Raw genomic sequence first — 21,993 nt, forward strand, 5'->3', positions numbered from 1 at the left:
AGAGTCAGGTGGTTGTCGTTTTTCCTCTGATTGAGAACCATATATAGGTAGGTTGTTTCACATTGTTTGTTGTGGGTGGTTGTCTTCCGTGTCTGTGTATGTTGCACCACACGGGACTGTTTCGTTTTGTCGTTCGTGTATGTAGTCTGTTCCTGTTCGTGCGTTCTTCGTATATTGTGAGTTCTCAAGTCCAGGTCTGTCTACATCGTTTATTTGTTTTGTAGTTTGTTGAAGTGTTTTCGTGTTTTGTCTATCATTTAAATAAATCATTATGTCATATAACTATCACGCTGCACATTGGTCCTCTGATCCTTCTCGCCTCTCCTCGTCTGAGGAGGAGGACGAAGTAGACGATCGTTACACAATGTCTCTTGCCCAATCAAAGGCAGATATCGAAACAAGTGAAAGTGGTACAGCAGAGAATTGTTGTAATTTTTCAAGAGTTTGCAACTACAAACTAGCGAGCAGGTCCCATTTGAGTAATGCCAATAAAATCCATGTGTCTATTATTGGTCCTGTCATGTTTCCGTAGGCCTTTACAGTATCTGTCCTGAAAATGTTTGTGTTCCTGAATGATTCATGTGTTCCTAAAATTGCTTTATGGAATACAAATGGGATCTATTTAGAAAAATGGAGATACAATTACTAGTGTTTGTTATATGCATCATTGCAAGTATATGTTAAAACCATTAACAACTATTTTACTCAAAAAGATGTCTGTGGTCTAGTGAATGGCATCTAAAATTATTTTTAAGGTTAAATATGGAATTGATTAAATATTCCTATTAGAAATGAGAATGGCTTACCAAGAACAACTTCCAAAAGGACTAATTTGAAGTAAAAAGGAGTTGGAGTGGACAAGTGGGCAGGTGTTAAGAAGCTCGGTTTGGCGGGTCATGTTTAGGAGGACGCATGACTCAACCTTCTCCTTCCGAGCCGGTTGGGGAGTTGCAGCGATGAGACAAGATTGAGTTGGAACACTCGATAAAAAAGGCAGAGTGATTTATTTTGCTCACTTTATTTCACTCTACAGGATGCGAACAGACGACTGGCGACTGTCTTCCTCAGTGACCTGATCATTGCACTTAGCTCCTATTTATGGCCTAATAGCCCATTGTGAAACAACAATGTAAAACTAGTATAATGATAATATGTTTCAAGGTAAAATAGTGTGTCTCGTTAATCAATAGGCCATGTCAAAATATACTGTACATAGGTGATATTTGGGTGTCTGAATCCGGATTCACAGAATATCACCAATGTATATTTTTACATGGCCTGTTGATTAACGAGACACACTATTTATGTAATTATTTTGTGCTATAACTTGCCATTTACCTTGAAACATATTATCATTAAAAAAAATTACAATTGTTGTGTCTCAATGGGCCACTAGGCTATAAATAGGAGCTAAGTGCAACGGTCAGGTCACTCCGGAAGACGTCAGCTTGATGTGGAAACGTCAGTACTTCTGTTCGCATCCTGTACAGTGGATTAAAGTTAGCAGTGCTCTAACTCCTTTTTACCTTGAATTAGTCCTTTTGGAAGTTTTTCTTGGTAAGCCATTCTCATGATTATTGTCATGGTTGTTGAGCAGCCCTCCTTTCCTTTGTTTGTTGAAGCGCGAAGGCCCACTTGAACTCATTCCTATTAGAAAGTTAACCTTCATTGAGTTTGCATGATTGACTTGCCTTAAGAAAAATATATTGGCTGCAAAATATTCTACATTTTTTTGTTAATCTGTTTAACCTACTGTACATTATGCCAAGAAATGTGTGAAGGTATCTAAAATACCATATTCCTCTGAATGTGATAGCAATGATGACAATGATAGCTTAGATGATACTATTTGGAAAGGAACCATATGCAGGAGGTACATTTACCATTACATTACTGCCTCTTTTTGCTATGTGCTGGCAGATGCCTAAAGCCTATAATGTAGCTGTGTTCCCATAGGTTTATTGCAGCATAGAAACTGTCAGGCGTGGACTAAAATGAATTGTGGGGTGGCAGATAGCCTAGCAGTTGACAGTGTTGAGTCAATAACCAAAAGGTTGCTGGTTGCCATCTGTGCCCTTGAACAAGGCACTTAACCCTAATTGTTCTGGATAAAATCTGAATGAATTCCTTCAGTAAAACAATATAAGAATCTTCACTGTAAGGTATTGAAGTGATCTATTGTTATAATATGTTACATTATTCAGATTTCCTGTACTAAGTATCATGTTATTGCTGTTATATTGGCTAATACTACTGGGAGTAGTGCGATTAAATTAGTTTGAAATCCAGCAACAATTGGACTAAAAATATACATTTGAAAGTCCATTTAAGTGAATGGAGTCAGTCATACCCTTCTATGAAATCAGATATGCATCATTAAACTTAATAAGTTGTCAATATCCCTCCGATTGACCTTGAATTCACAGGGTGGCGGTGCATCAGCGACCCCACATTGATTTATGTCTGTGTCAATGTGTTTCCAGCAGGTCTCGCTCATGGGTTTTGACATAATTACATCTTGCATTCACGCATTCCAGTGTGATCAAGAAAAATGAGTGGTTTGCTCTCAGCAGGTTAAACATTATATTTATCAAAATAGAAAGTGTTATTATGTTACAAAGCTGCCAGAGACAAAACAATCACCATCTGCAATGTTGACTGTCCCCTGTGCAGACTTGATAATCAATATTTTTTTAAACCTTTATTTAACTAGGCAAGTCAGTTAAGAACAAATTCTTATTTACAATGACGGCCTACACTGGACAATGCTGTGCCAATTGTGCGCCGCCCTATGGGACTCCCAAATGCATCCGGTTGTGATACAGCCTGGATTTGAACCAGGGTGTCTCTAGTGACAGTAGATGCAGTGCCTTATACTGCTGCGCCACTCAGGAACCCACAGTAAGAGGCTATATTTCCTACTCATACAAAGCAAGCTGGTGACTATACTTTTTTTAAATTGCTAGAATAAATAGCGTAACGAATGTAAGAAAAAGAATACTTTATTTGCAATATATTTATACTTTTACACAAGTAAAATAAAATGCATATCTATAGTACACAGCAACTTCAGTGAACGAATAGACAGTACTCTTTTGAGAATGCTACCCATAACCACAGCGTGACAAGAAACATTAAGTATTCGTCTTACATTTACACTTATAAACATAAAAATAGCATTTAAATCAATGTTTCACTCTAAAAAAAGATTAACAAAAATAAATGGAGAAATACGATCTATCACATCTTTGGGGTTGTCATGAAGGAAACCTCAAAACATTCTTAGTTTTAAACAGCTTGTGCTGTTTCAATGTCTTTGTAATAAACAACCACCACCATTGGCAGAGTAAACCTAGAGAGGATAGGGCCTCCCAGAATAAGTGCTTTATAGCTGGGCAGAACATACAGTATCACCTGGGAACAAATCCATTACATATATACATTTGGAATGGACATACTGTAGAAAGGCATCCATTTGTTGATTTGTCTTTTTTTTAGCTCTTCCAATTCTCTTTTCAAATTCATATCATCAGATCTACATGTAACTGACAAAATAAAGGAAACACCGACATAAAGTGTCTTAATAGGGTGTTGGGGCACCACTATCCAGAACAGCTTCATTGCACCTTGGAATATATTATAGTGTCTGGAACTCTATTGGAGGGATGCGACACCATTCCACGAGAAATTCCATTATTTGGTGTTTTGTTGAATCTACCATAAGTGTTCAATTGGGTTGAGATCTGGTGACTGAGACTGCCATGGCATATGGTTTACATCATTTTCATGCTCATCAAACCATTCAGTGACCACTCATGTACTATGGATGGGGGCATAGTGGTAGCCAAATTATTGGCCAAAATAATGGCCTGCCCAGTCATTTTATAGATGACCCTAAAAGCCAATTTATGCTTGCTCCATAAATGCAATCCGGAGGTTCCGTGCGGAGGGTGTGACACAATTGCGGAGGCTTGCGGAGGCCAAATCGAGCTCTGTACAGCATCATTGTGCGCCTCCCAAATGTTGTAACAATGCGGAGGGCTCTGTAATTCTCCGTATAGCTCTGCATTGACATGATTGGTTGACAGTAGCTGGGGGTGTGAGGTCCTATATAAACACAAACTTACTTCCTTGACAATTTCCTTCACAACAGCTCTGCTCTGCACCACAAAGTGCAAAAACTATCAATGCCCTGACTTCTGGAGAGGCCATATCACAGTAAATGCTGTACGGCCACTGCAGATGGCAGATTGATCATGCAGAGCCTTTGAGCATGACGGGATGTTAATTGCCTAATTAAATCAGGAACCACACCTGTGTGGAAGCCCCTGCTTTCAGAATACTTTGTATCCCTTATTTAGTCAAGTGTTTCCATTATTTTGGCAGTTACTTGAATGAAAGGTCTGTTCCCCTTTCCCACCCTTGGCACTTAGCAGGGCCTCCTGCACTGGCCTTACACTGGCCCATATTATCCCTCTGTTATTGTAACTTCTAACAGAAGTCTAAGGATAGCCAAAACACAGGCAGAAAGACAAGCCTCCATGCTCCAATTGTAGATCCGTGGGACTTGAGACACAGAGGGTCTGACATGTTCTCCTTTGCACACCTTTTCTTCTTTTCAGGGTCATTGGAGGGGCTTAGATCCTCTGAGGACTGGTCCAGGTTGTTAGATAATGTTCCCACTGGCCCATCGTTCAAACTCTGTTTGTTCTGGGGTTTGTTGGGGTCAACTTCCAACAGCTTAGTTTTGGAGATGTTCTCTTTCTCCTTCAGAGGATTGTTGGTGATTTGTCTGCTGTTGTAGGAGGAGGGATCTGGGAGACCCTTGCTGGAGATGATGGACGACTTGTCTTTGTCTGAGAGGCAGCACCTGGGAATACCAGCCCTAAGTGGACTTTCCGTGGTGAGTTTTCCAGATCGTGACTTGGAACTGAACACGCTAATCCAAGTATGGTCAGAGCTGTCATAGCAACCTTCCAGGTCAGGGCTCTTTAGCTGTTTCAGGTCTTTTCCGGACAGTCTGGCCGGAACATGGCACTCAAGCTCTGAGCTAGACCCTTTAAATCCCTTAAACCAGTCCCACAGGGTCCTGGCCCGGCAGTCACAGATCCACTGGTTCCCATTCAGACGCAGGTACTGGAGGGACACTAGTGGGTCCATGGTCTCCCCTGTCAACACTGTTAGATTATTGAAGAACAGAAACAAAGTGGTCAGCTTGCGCAGGTCATGAAAAGAATTGCGCTGGACGAAGGTCACTCGATTCTGATGCAGCAGCAAGCGGTCCAAGCTCACCAAGCCTCGCAGCATGTGATCCGTCACAGTCTTTATCTTGTTGTTGTGGAGGAACAGGTAGGTCAGGTTGGCCAGGTCCAGAAAAGTATCGTCATGGAGAGTCAGTAAGCTGTTGTCCTGGAGATAGAGGTGCTGCAGGGAAAATAGTCCCCTGAAAACACCTACAGGCAGCACAGACAAGCCACAGCTGTGCAGGTGCAGGGTGTGCAGTCTAGACAGGCCTCGGAAGGCCGTGGGGCTGATGATCCTCAGGTCATTGTCCCCTATGTCCAGCTCCTCCAGCCTCTCTAGGCCGTAGAAGGCACCAGCCTCGATGTGGCTGATGTTGTTGGAGTAGAGCCAGAGTACGGTGAGGTTTCTGCAGGGGCTGAAGCTGGTGGAGCGGACCACGGTAAGCTTGTTGTTCTGGAGGAAGATGCGCTGGCTGTGGATGGGGATCTCTGTGGGGATGGAGTAGAGGCCCTGCTGTTGGCAGGCCAAGGTGGGCCGCGGCTCGCTGTGGCATATGCATGGCACTGGGCAGCCCTCCACCCAACCTTCCATCCGAGGCACTGACTGAAGCCAAAGGACCAGAAAGTAGAGTTCGCCACCTGCAAAAGAGGAAAACACAAGTGGGTAATAAGAATATGTCTGGGTTCTGCTGGACTTAGAAGAAAAGCATTTGTGTTAACTTCCAAACACCCAGTCTGCTGTAAATCATGCAACATGAATAGAGTCTTGTCCTTGAGACAGAACTGAGCAATTTCCTTTAAGATAGGCCAGGTGCAAAGTCAAAATTGTCTATATTGTAAAAATGTATGAACCCAAAAAATGTGTTCTTTGTTTCTAATTTAAGGTTAGGGTTAGGCATTAGGGTTAACAGTGTGGTTAAGGCTAGGGTTAAGGTTAAGGTTATGTTTAAAAATCATATTGTATGACTTTGTTCTAGCATAGGGTTTCCCAAACTCAGTCCTGGTTGATTATTTGAATCACCTGTGTAGTGTACCCTGGTCCAGGACCAAGTTTGGGAAAGCTGATCTAGCACATACTGTAGAACATTTAAACAGTCTCTTAAAATACCTCACAGTACATTTACAAAGTTCGAATTTACCTATTAAAAGCTAGAATATATTTAAACAATGGAAAATAAAACACAATAGTAGAAGCATGGAATTCATGATTTTACATATTAAAATGTAGTGATCTTTAGATCTTTACGTTTTGGGATTTTGTTGAATGAAGCAGCAGAACACAACACCCTCTATAAAATGGCGATATTTACAATCCTTAGAAGGACTCAGTTTCGCAAGTCTAATCAGAGCAGAAGATCCTGGTTTAGTTTTCACTGACTGTGCCTCAACATTTCATCTCTGTTCAGCTCTCCAACTACTGCAGTATCACAGTCTCTTCCTCTGTTTTACTACTATATAATCGCCTTGGCATTTGCAATGATGTCTTTGAATTGAGTTTTTATTTACTACAGAAAACAACATTAGGCGAAATGGATATAATGCACTCATGATGGACTCACTCAGTCAATTCACATTAAAAAATCCACATTTCCCTGTATGAGTAAAGCATACCATATAAAGTGGATAGCGGCTGGAATACACACCAAATTTGATAGCTTTTGACTACTTAATTTTGATTCCTGTTCTGGAAGCACAGGCCAGAGAGAGAGGGAAAGAGAGGGGAGGGGTAGGGAGAGAATGCGGAAGTGGGGGGGTGGACTATTTGACAAATTAACAAAACATTAGTGGGTTGAGAAAAATTGCTCCAGACTAACAGAGCAAATCACATATGAGGATAGCTGGGATTTGCCACTTGGCCTATGCTAGAGATCTCAGAGTGGAATTTCTTGCTTCAATGCTATCTGGAGTGATGGGGTGGAGAAAGGAAAGTTGGCATAGGCTCTCACATCAGTGGTGACATCACTGGAGTGCCTACAGTAGAACTCGTGTCCAGTGCAGGATGCACTTTCCTGCTACATGTACTACACTGTAAGGCTCTCTTATAGTAAAGGACAACTCAATTTGATAAAACAGATACGATTTCTTAAACATAATATCCATAAAAAACATTAACAAACTGTGTGCTGAAAAGTCTTACATTGTGACTATGCCACCCCACCAACATATCATATGGACTACAGGTTTTTGCCATTTGATGTGCATTGTAATTTATTAGCTTATTAGAAGAAAAGAAGAGAAATGTAATATGATTTTAATAAATACCTTGGAGCAATTTAAAATGTGGGAGATTTGCGAAGGCTGTCAGACTGGCAACATGGAGGCATGTTATTTAACCAGGCTAGTTGAGAACAAGTTCTCATTTACAACTGCGACCTGGCCAAGATAAAGCAAAGCAGTGCGACACAAACAACAACACAGAGTTACACATGGAATAAACAAACATACAGTCAATAATGCAATAGAAAAAAAAGTATATATACAGTGTGTGCAAATGAGGTAGGATAAGGGAGGTAAGGCAATGAATAGGCCATAGTGGCGAAATAATTACAATATGGCAATTAAACACTGAAGTGATAGATGTGCTGAAGATGAGTGTGCAAATAGAGATATTGGGGTGCAAAGGACAAAAAAATAAATAATAACAGTATGAGGATGAGGTAGTTGGATGGGCTTTTTACAGACGGGCTATGTACAGGCGCAGTGATCTGTGAGCTGCTCTGACAGCTGCTGCTTAAAGCTAGTGAGGGAGATATGAGTCTCCAGCTTCAGTAATTTTGTTGGTGTTGGAGGCTATTTTGTAAATGACATCGCTCAAGTCAAGGTTCGGTAGGATAGTCAGTTTTACGAGGCTATGTTTGGCAGCAAATTTGCAAATAAATTCATAAAAAATCCTACAATGTGATTTTCTGGATTTTTTTTCTCATTTTGTTTGTCATAGTTGAAGTGTACCTATGATGAAAATTACAGGCCTCTCTCATCTTTTTAAGTGGGAGAACTTGCACAATTGGTGGCTGACTAAATGCTTTTTTGCCCCACTGTAGGTAGGGGTAAAGTGACTATGCATAGATAATAAACAGCTAGTAGCAGCAGTGTAAAAACAAAGGGGGTGTGGGGGGGGATCAATGTAAAAGTCTGGGTGGCCATTTTATTGATTGTTCGGCAGTCTTATGGCTTGGGGGTAGAAGCTGTTAACTTCTACTTCATCACAATCCCGGATCCGGGAGCACCCCCATCAGTAAAAAAGCTGACTAGCATAGCCTAGCATAGCGTCACAAGTAAATACTAGCATCTAAATATCATTCAATCACAAGTCCAAGACACCAGATGAAAGATACACATATTGTGAATCCAGCCATCATTTCTGATTTTTAAAATGTTTTACAGGGAAGACACAATATGTAAATCTATTAGCTAACCACGATAGCAAAAGACACAACTTTTTTTCCCCACCATTTTTTTCCTGCATAGGTAGCTATCACAATTTCGACCAAATAAAGATATAAATAGCCACTAACCAAGAAACAACTTCATCAGATGACAGTCTGATAACATATTTATTGTATAGCATATGTTTTGTTAGAAAAATGTGCATATTTCAGGTATAAATCATAGTTTACCATTGCAGCCACCATCACAACTCTCACCAAAGCAACTAGAATAACTACAGAGACCAACGTGTAATACCTAAATACTCATCATAAAACATTTCTGAAAAATACACAGCGTACAGCAAATGAAAGACAAAGATCTTGTGAATCCAGCCAATATTTCAGATTTTTTAAGTGTTTTACAGCGAAAACACAATATAGCATTATATTAGCTTACTACAATAGCCAACCACACAACAGCATTGATTCAGGCCAACAATAGCGATAACAAATAAACCAGCAAAAGATATACATTTTTTCACTAACCTTCTCAAACTTCTTCAGATGACAGTCCTATAACATCATATTAATACATATAGAGTTTGTTCGAAAATGTGCATATTTAGCGGCACAAATCGTGGTTATACAATGAGAAAAGTAGCCAAGCTGCCAACAATATGTCGGGAGAAATCTTGGGAGAGGCACCTAATCTAATCAGTAACTAATCCTAAACTTGACTAAAAAATACAGGTTGGACAGCAAATGAAAGATACATTAGTTCTTAATGCAATCGCTGTGTTAGATTTTTTAAATTAACGTTACTACGATATACAGCGTGCGTTAAAGCGAGACCGCATCGAAATTAATGGCGGAATATGAGTTTAACATTTTTTAACAGAACAACGAATTAACATCATAAATAGTTCTTACTTTTTGATGAGCTCCCATCAGAATCTTGGGCAAGTTGTCCTTTTTCCAAAAGAATCGTTGCTCGGTTGTAGATTGTCGCCTTCAACGTTGGAATTAGCAGTAAACATTAGCCATGTGGCAAAGACGTGTCCAACTCATTATAACGCAGCACTAATAAATATCCAAAAATCGCAATATAGTGATATATATATAAACTGATATAACTCGGTTTAAAATAACAACATTATGATGTCTTTAACACCTATATCGAATAAAAACAGAGCCGGATATATCTAAGGGCTATAACGGGAGCTTTCTAGAATGACATCCAGAGGTCCTTTTTGCGTCATGGCGTAGAGAAGAAAGGAAGGACCCCACGTTGCCAGCCCATTTATAAGCTCTCAGATCTGCCTAGCAACACCATTTCAATTCTCACTATTCGCTGACATCCAGGGGAAGGCGTATGCAGTGCATCTCAACCAATAGAAGACAGGCAAATTAATAAAGGGACCTCAGAACAGCCTGCAGATTTCAGCATTCTCACATCCTCATAGGAAAATTGCTCCAACTCCAGTTCTGTTTTACTCACAGATATAATTCAAACGGTTTTAGAAACTAGAGAGTGTTTTCTATCCAATAGTAATAATAATATGCATATTGTACGAGCAAGAATTGAGTACGAGGCAGTTTAATTTGGGAACAAAATTATTACAAAGTGCCAACAGCACCCCCTATTGAGAAAAGGTTTTAAGAAGCCTTTTGGACCTAGACTTGGTGCTCTGGTATCGCTTGCTGTGCGGTAGAAGAGAGAACAGTCTATGACTTGGGTGACTGGAGTCTTTGACCATTTTTAATTCCTGAGGGGGAAAAGGTGTTGTCGTGCCCACTTCACGACTGTCTTGGTGTGTTTGGACCATGATAGTTTGTTGGTGATGTGGACACCAAGGAACTTGAAACTCTCGATCCGCTCCACCACAGCCCAACATTGTGAATGGGGGCGTGTTCGGCCCTCCATTTCCTGTAGTCCACGATCAGCTCCTTTGTCTTGCTCACTTTAAAGGAGAGGTTGTTGTCCTGGCACCACACTGCCGGGTCTCTGACCTCCTCCCTGTAGGCTGTCTCATCGTTGTCGGAGATAAGGCCTACCACTGTTGTGTCGTCAGCAAACTTAATGATGGTGTTGGGAGTCGTGCTTGGCCATGCAGTCGTGGGTCAACAGGATATACAGGAGGGGACTAAGCATGCACCCATGAGGGGCCCCCGTGTTGAGGATCAGCGTGGCAGATGTGCTGTTGCCTACCCTTACCACCTGAGGGTGGCCTGTCAGGAAGTCCAGGATCCAGTTGCAGAGGGAGATGTTAAGTCCCAGGGTCCTTAGCTTAGTAATGAGCTTTGTGGGCACTATTGTGTTGAACGCTGAGCTGTAGTCAATGAACAGCAATCGCACAAAGGTGTTCCTTTTGTTCAGGTGGGAAAGAGCCGTGTGGAATGCGATTGAGATTGCGTCATCTGTGGATCTGTTGGGGCAGTATGCAAATTGGAGAGGGTCTAGGGTTTCCAGGATGATGGTGTTGTTGTGAGCCATGACCAGCCTTTCAAAGCACTTCATGGCTACTGATGGGGGGGCGGTAGTCATTTAGGCAAGTTACCTTTGCTTTCTTGGGCACAGGGACTATGGTGGTCTACTTTAAACATGTAGGTATTACAGACGTGGTCAGGGAGAGGTTGAAAATGTCAGTGAAGACACTTGCCAGCTGGCCCGCTCATACTCTGAGGACATGTCCTGGTAATCCACCTGGCCCCGCAGCCTTGTGAATGTTGACCTGTTTAACTTCTTGTCAATAGGGGGTGCTGTTAGCACTTTTTTTTTGACGTTGCCAAATTAAACTGCCTAGCACTCAATTCTTGCTCGTACAATATGCATAGTATTATTAATATTATTGGATAGAAAACACTCTCTAGTTTCTAAAACCGTTGGAATTATGTCTCTGAGTGAAACAGAACTCATTCTACAGCACTTTTCCTGCCAGGGAGTGAGATTTCAGAAATCTCGGCCTCTGTTCCCAGGTCAGTTTTTAGGTCCCTGTGAATGCTATGGGGATACAAACACTGCCTACGCCTTCCTCTAGATGTCAGTAAGTGGTGACAATTTGAATGGAGTCGATTGCGCAATCTGGGACTTTATAAAAGACCAAAGGGCGGAAGTACATTTCTTTTCTTCCCTGACCTTGACGCACGATGGACGTCGGACTGGCCTCCTTCCAAGCTTTGGTTTAGCCAGTAATATATCTCCGGTCATGTTTTTACTCGTTATAGGTGTTAAAAACATCATAAGGTAGTTAATTTAAACCGTTTTATAGCAATTTATATACGTTTAGTGCAATTTTCTGGCATTTCTTTGTGACGCACTTCCAAGAGTTGGACACTTTTCCAGTACATGCCGAACGTTAGTGGCCATTTCGACAGGACAAGAGGACATCTTTCGACCAAAAGACGATTAGACCGGAGAAAGGATACATTGCCCAAGATTCTGATGGAAGTTCAGCTAATAGTAAGAACTATTTATGATGATAAATCGTTGTTCTGTTGAAAAATGTTAAACGCATATTCCGCCATTTTCTTTGGGGTAGCTTCGCTTTGGCGCACCCTGTATTGCACAGTAAGGATAATTTAAAAAATGTAATTCAGCGATTGCATTAAGAACTAATTTGTCTTTCATTTGCTGTCCACCCTGTATTTTTTTGTCAAGATTATGAGTATTTATGTATAAGACTAGATCACTGTCCAAGATGGCGCCCGACATTTTCTGGCCAGTTTGGCTACTATTCTCATTGTATAACCACGTTTTTTTGTGGCTAAATATGCACATTTTCGAACAAACTCTATATGTATATGATGTTACAGGAGTGTCATCGGAAGAATTCTGAGAAGGTTAGTGAAAAAATTTATATATTTTGGTGGTGATAATGCTATCGCTCTTTTTGCCTTGAATCAATGCTGGGGTAATGTTTGCACATGTGGTATGCTAATATAACGATTTATTGTGTTTTCGCTGTAAGACACTTAGAAAATCTGAAATATTGTCTGGATTCACAGGATCTGTGTCTTTCAATTACTGTACGCTGTGTATTTTTAAGAAATGTTTTATGATTAGTAATTAGGTAATACACGTTGCTCTCTGTATTTATTCTAGTCGAGTTGTGATGGTGGGTGCAATTGTAAACTATGATTTCTACCTGAAATATGCAAATTTTTCTAACAAAACCTATGCTATACAATAAATATGTTATCAGACTGTCATCTGATGAGGTTTTTTCTTGGTTAGTGGCTATCAATATCTTTATTTAGTCGAATTGGTGATAGCTACTGGTGGAGAGAAAAAATGGTGGACAAAGAAAAATGGTGTCTTTTGCTAACGTGGTTAGCTAATAGATTTACATATTGTGTCTTCCCTGTAAAACATTTTAAAAATCAGAAATGATTGTTGGATTCACAAGAAGTGGATCTTTCATCTGGTGTCTTGGACTTGTGATTGAATGATATTTAGATGCTAGTATTTACTTGTGACGCTATGCTAGCTATGCTAGTCAGCTTTTTTACTGGTGGGGGTGGTGGGGGGTGCTCCCGGATCCGGGTTTCTGAGGCGGTAGAAGTTAAAGGTCTTGCTCACATTGGCTACGGAGAGCGGGATCACAGTCGTCCGGAACAGCTGGTGCTCTCATGCACGCTTCAGTGTTGCTTGCCTCGAAATGAGCATAAAAGGCATTTAGCTTGTCTGGTAGGCTCAACTCACTGCGCAGCTCTTGGCTGGGTATGCATTTGTAGTCTGTAATAGTTTGCAAGCCCTGCTACATCCGACGAGCGTCAGAGCCGGTGTAGTAGGATTCCATCTTAGTCATGTATTGACTCTTTGCCTGTTTTATGGTTCGTCTGAAGACATAGCGGGATATCTTATAAGCGCCCGGATTAGTGCCCTGCTCCTTGAAAGTGGCAGCTCAACCCTTTAACTTGTTGCGGATGTTGCCTGTAATCCATGGCTTCTGGTTGGAATATCTACATACGCTCATTGTGGGGATGACGTCATCGATGCACTTATTGATGAAGCCTGTGATTGAGGTGGTATACTGGTCATTGCCATTGGATGAAACCCGGAACATATTCTGTATTGAGTGAGTCACTGGTACTTCCTGCTTTAGAGTTTGTTTGTAAGCAGGAATCAGGAGGACAGAATTATGGTTCGATTTGCCAAATGCAGGGCGAGGGAGAGTTTTGTATGCATCTCTGTGTGTGGAGTAAAAATTGTCTATTTTTTTTTTTTCTCTGGTTGCACATGTGACATGTTGGTAAAAATGAGGTAAAACTGATTTAAATTTGCCTGCATTAAAGTCCCTCGCCACTAGGGGTGCCACTTCTGGATGAGCAATTTCTTGTTTGCTTATGGCCTTATACAGCTCGTTCTTAGTGCCAGCATCGGTTTGTGGAGATAAATAGACGGCTATGAAAAATATAGATGAAAACTCTCATGGTAGATAGTGTGGTCTACAGCTTATCATGAGGTACTCTACCTCAGGCGAGCAATACCTTGAGACTTCCTTAATATTAGACATCGCGCACCAGCTGGTATTGACAAAAAGACACACATACCCACCCCTCGTCTTACCAGACGTAGCTGTTCTATCCTGCCGATACACAGAAATCCCAGCCAACTGTATATTATCTGTGTCATCGTTTAGCCACGACTCGGTGAAACCTAATATATTACAGTTTTTAATGTCCCGTTGTTAGGATAGTCTTGAACAGAGATCATCCAGTTTATTCTCCAGCAATTGCACATTGGCCAGTAGAACGGATGGTAGAGGCGGTTTACCCACTTGCCAACGAATTCTCACAAGGCACCCCGATCTCCGCCCCCTGTATTTCTGTCTTTTCTTCACGCGAATGACAGGGATTTGGGCCTGGTCTCGGAGAAGCAGTATATCCTTCGCGTCGGACTCATTAAAGAAAGAATCTTCGTCCAGTTCGAGGTGAGTAAATGCTGTTCTGATATCCAGAAGTTCTTTTCGGTCATAAGAGACGGTAGCAGCAACATTATGTACAAAATAAGTTACAAACAATGCGAAAAAACACACAAGATAGCCCAGTTGGTTAGGAGCGAGTAAAACGGCAGCCATCCCCTCTCGCGCCATTATTAATTAACAAAATATAATCTATTTGTATTCTAGGATTTTTTTAGAGCCATTCCAACCAGACAGTTATTTCATCAACATTGCCCAACGTGTTTTGGGATGTTGGCATTGCCCATCGGTCCTCAGTGTGATAGAGGCAGGCCTTAGTCATCTAAGTTAAATATTCCTCTGGCACAGGTGCCAGCTTTGGGACTAGGAGACCTCTCAGAAGAGATGCTCACAGCTTCAGCATTATGTTCTCTATCGTAAAGGTCCCCACAGTTACAGTAATTATCCTGTAAATGAAGCCATCATCATTTCAGGCACTGAGAGGTGACTCCCAAATGAACTGCCGCCACGTAGCGTATTTACTCACTGTGAAAACGGCACGTGTGCATTTTCCGACACTAAAACGAAACCTGAAATTGTACAATGCACTCATAAAGATGTTGGTAGGTATTGACATACTGTACATGTATTTACAGTACATTCACAGAAACTCATCAACAAATGTCTTAACGGGGTTTACTTTATTATTGGTATAAAGATTTTCTGGACCCCCATTGTTTCTGAACAGCTTGGGAGTCTATGGCTATTATAGTTGGCAGCAATTCCGCTGGTTCTTTTCAGAGGGAGAAAAAAAGCATATCTTTCAGGACTGAGCCAGGCAAGAAGAAAAAGCTGATGCTTGCTAGACAGGACACCACAGTACAGACAGTCACAACAAGTCATTAAAACTGCAAAGCATTGAGATCAGCTCAGGAAGAAGTGTTTGCAGTAAATATACATAAAGTCAACTCGACACCCAAGCATACGGTATCAGTATTTAAGAAAAATACGTTTTTCAGAGTTTTTCAGAGAAAAATACGTTTCAGAGTTGATAACACATTTATTCACCTTTATTCAATCATACAAATCAGTTAGAATGAACTTAAAACTTTCAATTCCATTTTAAAACTGGTTGTTTAGATCCTGGTTGCTAATTGGGCGAGCTGTCTACCTATAGTAAACTGTAATATACCGTAGAATACTATACTACACACTACTATCCCTCGATCATGATGGAAACTCTATTCACAGTAGAATACTATAGTGAACACTACAGTATTATGTGCAAAAAAAAACTGTAGTAAATACTACAGTATCTAATTTGCATATACCATGCCCATTCCCCTCCCCCATATCACAGTTTGTACCACCCATAAGTGAGAAACCTACATGCCAAGTATAGATGATATATTGTGTTCCCTACAGATAAAATGAAAGAGCATAAGCGCTGAACTACCTGTTCAGACCTACCTACTGCTTATGGAAAATGTGCTCTTTTAGTATTTCTCTAGTAGGTTCCATCCAGGAAACAGGCTCTGCTTCAATGTCAAATATAATAATACCAAAACACTATAGTAAATACTACAGTATAATAGAGTGCAAAACACTACAATAAATACTACCGTTTAGTAAAGTCTGCAAAAACATGACAGTAAATACTACAGTACACTACAATCTGCAAAAACAGTATATTAATTACTATAGAATAATATATACTACAGTTATTTTACTACAGTATTTATACTATTGTTAACTGTAAATACTACAGTATACTACAATATACTACACTAAATACTATAGAAGGCCTAAATACTAAAGTAATGTCCGCAAAAACACTACAGTGAATACTACAGTATTTAAACCATATTATAAACTGGGTGGTTCGAGCCCTGAATGCTGATTGACTGAAAGCCATGGTACATCCGACCGTATACCACATGTATCACAAAACATGTATTTTTACTGCTCTAATTATGTTGGTGACCAGTTTATACAGTGCATTCGGAAAGTAATCAGACCCCTTGGCATTTTCCACATTTTGTTACGTTACAGCCTTATTCTAAAATGGATTAAATTGTTTTTTCCCCCTCATCAATCTACACAAAATACCATAATAACAAAGCAAAAAAAGGTTTTTACACATGTTTGCACATTTACATATATTTTTTTAAATCACATTTGTATAAATATTCAGACCCCTTAGTACTTTGTTAAAAGCATCTTTAGCTGCGATTACAGCCTCAAGTCTTCTTGGGTATGAGGCTACAAGCTTGGCACACCTGTATTTGGGGAGTTTCTCTCATTCTTCTCTTCAGATCCTCAAAAGCTCTGTCAGGTTGGATAGGGAGTGTCGCTGCACAGCTATTTTCAGGTCTCTCTAGAGAAGTTCGATTGGGTTCAACTCCGGGCTCTGGCTGGGCCACTCAAGTACATTCAGAGACTTGTCCTGAAGCCACTCCTGCGTTGTCTTGGCTATGTGCTTAGGGCCGTTGTCCTGTTGGAAGGTGAACCTTCGCCCCCAGTCTGAGGTCCTGAGTGCTCTGGAGCAGGTTTTCATCAAGAATCTCTGTACTTTGCTCCATTCATCTTTCCCTCGATACTGACTAGTCTCCCAGTCCCTGCCGCTGAACAAAATCCCCACAGCATGATGCTGCCACCACCATGGTTCACAGTAGAGATGGTGCCAGGTTTCCTCTAGACGTGACGCTTGGCATTCAGGCCAAAGAGTTCAATCTTGGTTTCATCAGATCAGAGAATCTTGTTTCTCATTGTCAGAGTCCTTTAGGTGACCTTTGCAAACTCCAAGTGGGCTGTCATGTGCCTTTTACTGAGGAATGGCTTCTGTCTGGCTACTCTACCATAAAGGCTTGATTGGTAGAGTGCTGCAGAGATGGTTGTCCTTCTGGAAGGTTCTCCCATCTCCACAGAGCAACTCTGAAATGCTGTCAGCATGACCATCAGTTTCTTCCTTCCCCAGATCTGTGCCTCAACACAATCCTGTCTCGGAGCTCTACGGACAATTCCTTCAACTTCATGGCTTGATTTTTGCTCTGACATGCACTGCCAAACATGGGACATTATATAGACATGTGGGTGCCTTTCCAAATCATGTCCAATCAATTGAATTTACCACAGATGGGCTCCAATCAAATTGTAGAAACATCTCAAGGATGATCAATGGAAACAGAATGCACCTGAGCTCAATTTCGAGTCTCATAGCAAAAGGTCTGAATACTTATGTAAATAAGCATTTTTATTTTTAATACATTTGCAAAACATTTATTATGGGGTATTTTGTGTAGATTTATAAGGAAAAACATGTATTCAATACATTTTATAATAAGGCTGTATCGCAATAAAATGTGGAAAAAGTCAAGGGGTCTGAATACTTTCCGAATGCACTGTAATATAAATATGCACTTCAGGTTTTTGTGGTATATTGCCAAAATACCATGGCTAAGGGCTGTATCCAGGCACTTGTGCAAAGGAACAACCCTTAGCCGTGGTATATTGGCCATATACCACACCCCCTCGGGCCTTATTGCTTAAGCATACCATAGTATTCATGGGGCGACCTCGGAAACAATGTTTCACTTTTGAGTTTTGATCTCTGTACCACTAGAGGCTGTGTATACACTTGACACTTACATGCGGTTGCTGCTATCAGAATACGAAGATCGCATTGAAGGTCATGACAGGTCAAGACACACAAAAGTCGCATTGTGGTCAGATTGTGTTCAGATCTGGCATATTACTTCAGGAGGTGGTCAGGGGCGCATTGTGTGTGGATTTCTTCTCAGTCTGGATGCAATCAGGCCACCTGAAAGCGCATAGAGTGGGCCACTTCATCAGCACAAATCTTGTGTTTTGGGAGCGAGAAGCATATCTTTTCATTAAAAGTTGGAGGAAATACCTTCCTAGCATGTGAGGAACGTGTTTGTTGGTTTTATAAATGCTAGCCAGCTAGCTTATTAGGAAAGCATTTTTTGGGGGGGCTGGAGATATGCTAACCTGTTCGCAATACCCTTAACTTAACTTTACTAGCTAGCTTGCTGGCTAGTTACAGAGGTTAGCTGGCTAGTTAGCTACAGTAGTTGGCTAGTGCCATCAAGTTGTTGCGTTATTATCAAATTTAGCCTGTTCCACCATTTGCAGAATGCATACTGGTATTTTAATATAGTGTGGGAAAAGGGAATCCGGACACTATAAATGCACTAAAAGAGTCAATGAAACGCAGACTGTTCCATCAACCAGATTGGAGCACATTCATAAAGTCTGATCTAACTAAGTGGATATTGCTTAAATCCGTTATGATTGATTTATTGTAAAAAGCCCACAATGTGGTTACTTAAGTCCGATTTGGATATATTTGGCTGTTTTCACTGCACAAGATTTACATAAGCGGTCCCTTTTAAGATTTAGAAGAAGTGACTGCTAGATGCTAACTCCAGTTCGTATAAACTGGTTAGCATAGCTAGCATTCAGCAATCGGTAGTCAAAGTCTTTTTTAACTGTAATGCAGTTGATTGGTAACGATGACATGAATATGTGTTGGGGTTGACAGCCATACAAGCATTAAACTCAGATTTGTATCTCAACATAATGTGAAATACACATATAAACAATAGCCTAAATATGTTAATTCCATTGTTTAAGTTGAGTTCGATTGACCTCTTTACCACGTCTATAACCCTTTTCCATAAAACAATATTCATGTGCTAGAACTAATGCGCATCAAGAAATAACGACGACAAACGTACTGGAAAACTGCTTAAATCAACTTTAGGCGCACTACAGCACATAAGATAAATCTGCTTATAAGAAGTGGTTTTAACTCCATTTTAATGTAAACTTTGCTTTTGAGAAACCGAATCAAGAGAGTTAAGGATTTATGCATGCTCAGTTGTTGGGTCTCGAGCACTGGGCGAAAGGACATTTGAAATGGAAGTTATGGAGCTCCCTTGCGTGCTTCTGTTATGTAGAAAAGTTACAGGAAACTGATATGTGGAGAATGATACATTTGCATCTGATGGCCATCACGTATAAACTCAGCAAGAAAGGAAACGTCCTCTCACTCTCAACTGTGTTTACCTTCAGCAAAATTAACATGTATAAATATTTGTGAGGACATAACAAGATTCAACAACTGAGACATAAACTGAACAAGTTCCACAGACATGTGACTAACAGAAATGTAATAATGTGTCCCTGAATAAAGGGGGGGGGGGGTCAAAATCAAAAGTGACAGTCAGTATCTGGTGTGGCCACCAGCTGCATTAAGTACTGAAGTGCATCTCTTCCTCATGGACTGCACCCGATTTGCCAGTTCTTGTTGTGAGACATTACCCCACTCTTCCACCAAGGCACCTGCAAGTTCCCAGACATTTCTGGGGGGAATGGCCCTAGCCCTCACCCTCTGATCCAACAGGTCCCAGACGTGCTCAATGGGATTGAGATCCGGGCTCTTCGCTGGCCATGACAGAACACTGACATACCGGTCTTGCAGGAAATCACAGACCGAGCAGTATGGCTGGTGGCATTGTCATGCTAGAGGGTCATGTCAGGATGAGCCTGCAGGAAGGGTATCACATGAGGGAGGAGAATGTCTTCCCTGTAACGCACAGCGTTGAGATTGCCTGCAATGACAACAAGCTCAGTCCGATGATGCTGTGACACACCGCCGCAGACCATGACGGACCCTCCACCTCCAAATCTATCCTGCTCCAGAGTACAGGCCTCGATGTAACGCTCATTCCTTCTACGGTAAACTCAAACCCGACCATCACCCCCGGGGAGACAAAACCACGACTCGTCAGTGAAGAGCACTTTTGCCAGTCCTGTCTGGTCCAGCGATGGTGGGTTTGAGCCCATAGGCAACGTTGTTGCCGATGATGTCTGATGAGGACCTGCCTTACAACAGGCCTACAAGACCTAAGTCCAGCCTCTCTAAGCCTATTGCGGACAGTTTGAGCACTGATGGAGGGATTGGGCATTCCTGGTATAACTCGGGCAGTTGTTTTTGCCATCCTGTACCTGTCCTGCAGGTGTGATGTTCGGATGTACCGATCCTGTGCAGGTGTTGTCACACGTGGTCTGCCACTGCGAGGACGATCAGCTGTGTATCCTGTCTCCCTGTTGCGCTGTCTTAGGCGTCTCACAGTACGGACATTGCAATTTATTGCCCTGGCCACATCTGCAGTCCTCATGCCTCCTTGCAGCATGCCCAAGCACGTTCATGCAGATGAGCAGGGACCCTGGGCATCTTTCATTTTGTGTTTTTTTAGAGTCAGTAGAAAGGCCTCTTTAGTGTCCTAAGTTTTCATAACTGTGACCTTAAGACACTAACAGCTTACAGACGGTTGGAAATTAACGACCGTTCCACAGGTTCATTAATTGTTTATGGTTAATTGAACTAGCATGGGAAATAGTGTTTAAACCCTTAACTATGAAGATCTGTGAAGTTATTTGGATTTTTACAAATGATCTTTGAATGACAGGGACGTTTCTTTTTTTGCTGAGTACATAGTGAACAAAAATATAAACGCAACATGCAACAATTTCAAAGATTTTGAGTTATTAGGAAATCAGTCAATTTAAATAAATTCATTAGGCCCTAATATGGCTTAGGGCAGGGGTGCAGCCATGGGTGGACCTGGGAGGGCATAGGCCCACCCAATGGGGAGCCAGGCCCAGCCAATCAGAATGAGTTTTCCCCCACAAATGGCTTTATTACAGACAGAAATACTCCTCAGGACAAGGTGAACCTGTGTAATGATCATGCTGTTTAATCAGCTTCTTGATATGCCACACCTGTCAGGTGGATGGCCTATATTGGCAAAGGCTAAATGCTCACTAATAGGAATGTAAAGAAATTTGTGCACAACATCTGAGAGAAATAATTATTTTGTGCATATGGAAAATGTCAGGGATTTTTTTTTTTCAGCTCATGAAACATGGGACCAACACTTTACATGTTGTGTTTATATTTTTGTTCAGTGTACATTTCTATGCCATTGTAGGCTACTGTAGCTTGCATTTGATTTGGAGCTGGTAAACAGATTTAATAACTAGCCTATAAATTCAGTTTATTGCTGTAGCTTTCTGTTATTATGCAATTATGAATGGCCAAGTTTAGTTTAAATGGGAAGTTATCAATTGGGAAGGGAAAGGGGATAGGGCCTATTGAAATAGCCTAGGCCTATTGAAATTACAAGTCAATCACGCAAATTGGCCTAACTATTGCATTATCCATTTATAACGGTGTGTATAACTTTTGCACAATTGCCAGAAAATATCATGCGTTTTTTTTTTTGTACAGTGTTCCTTGGGCAGAGTTTTCGAGATCCTCTGTCCAACTTTAATCACTCTTTCCTGACCGATTTATCCATAGCTATGCAAATGCCCCAAAATATAAATATTTATTTACAATCACTAGCAGTCAAAGAAATTAAATCCATTGATGGAAAATGATCTGGCGAA

At 41.1% G+C, this 21,993-nt stretch overlaps 1 protein-coding gene across 1 annotated transcript in view; it reads right to left on the minus strand.

The window, feature by feature from the left end:
- Positions 1–2,986: 2,986 nt before the first annotated feature.
- Positions 2,987–21,993, minus strand: part of LOC129814389 (reticulon-4 receptor-like) — a 54,516-nt gene continuing 35,509 nt past the window's right edge. The window contains exon 2 of the mRNA XM_055867492.1: positions 2,987–5,882. Within this exon, the coding sequence (XP_055723467.1) occupies positions 4,492–5,882 (1,391 nt within the window). The 3' untranslated portion in view covers positions 2,987–4,491. The remainder of the gene's footprint in view (positions 5,883–21,993) is intronic.

The sequence above is a fragment of the Salvelinus fontinalis genome, chromosome 2, assembly GCF_029448725.1.
Source record: "Salvelinus fontinalis isolate EN_2023a chromosome 2, ASM2944872v1, whole genome shotgun sequence".
Classification (NCBI taxonomy): domain Eukaryota; kingdom Metazoa; phylum Chordata; class Actinopteri; order Salmoniformes; family Salmonidae; genus Salvelinus; species Salvelinus fontinalis.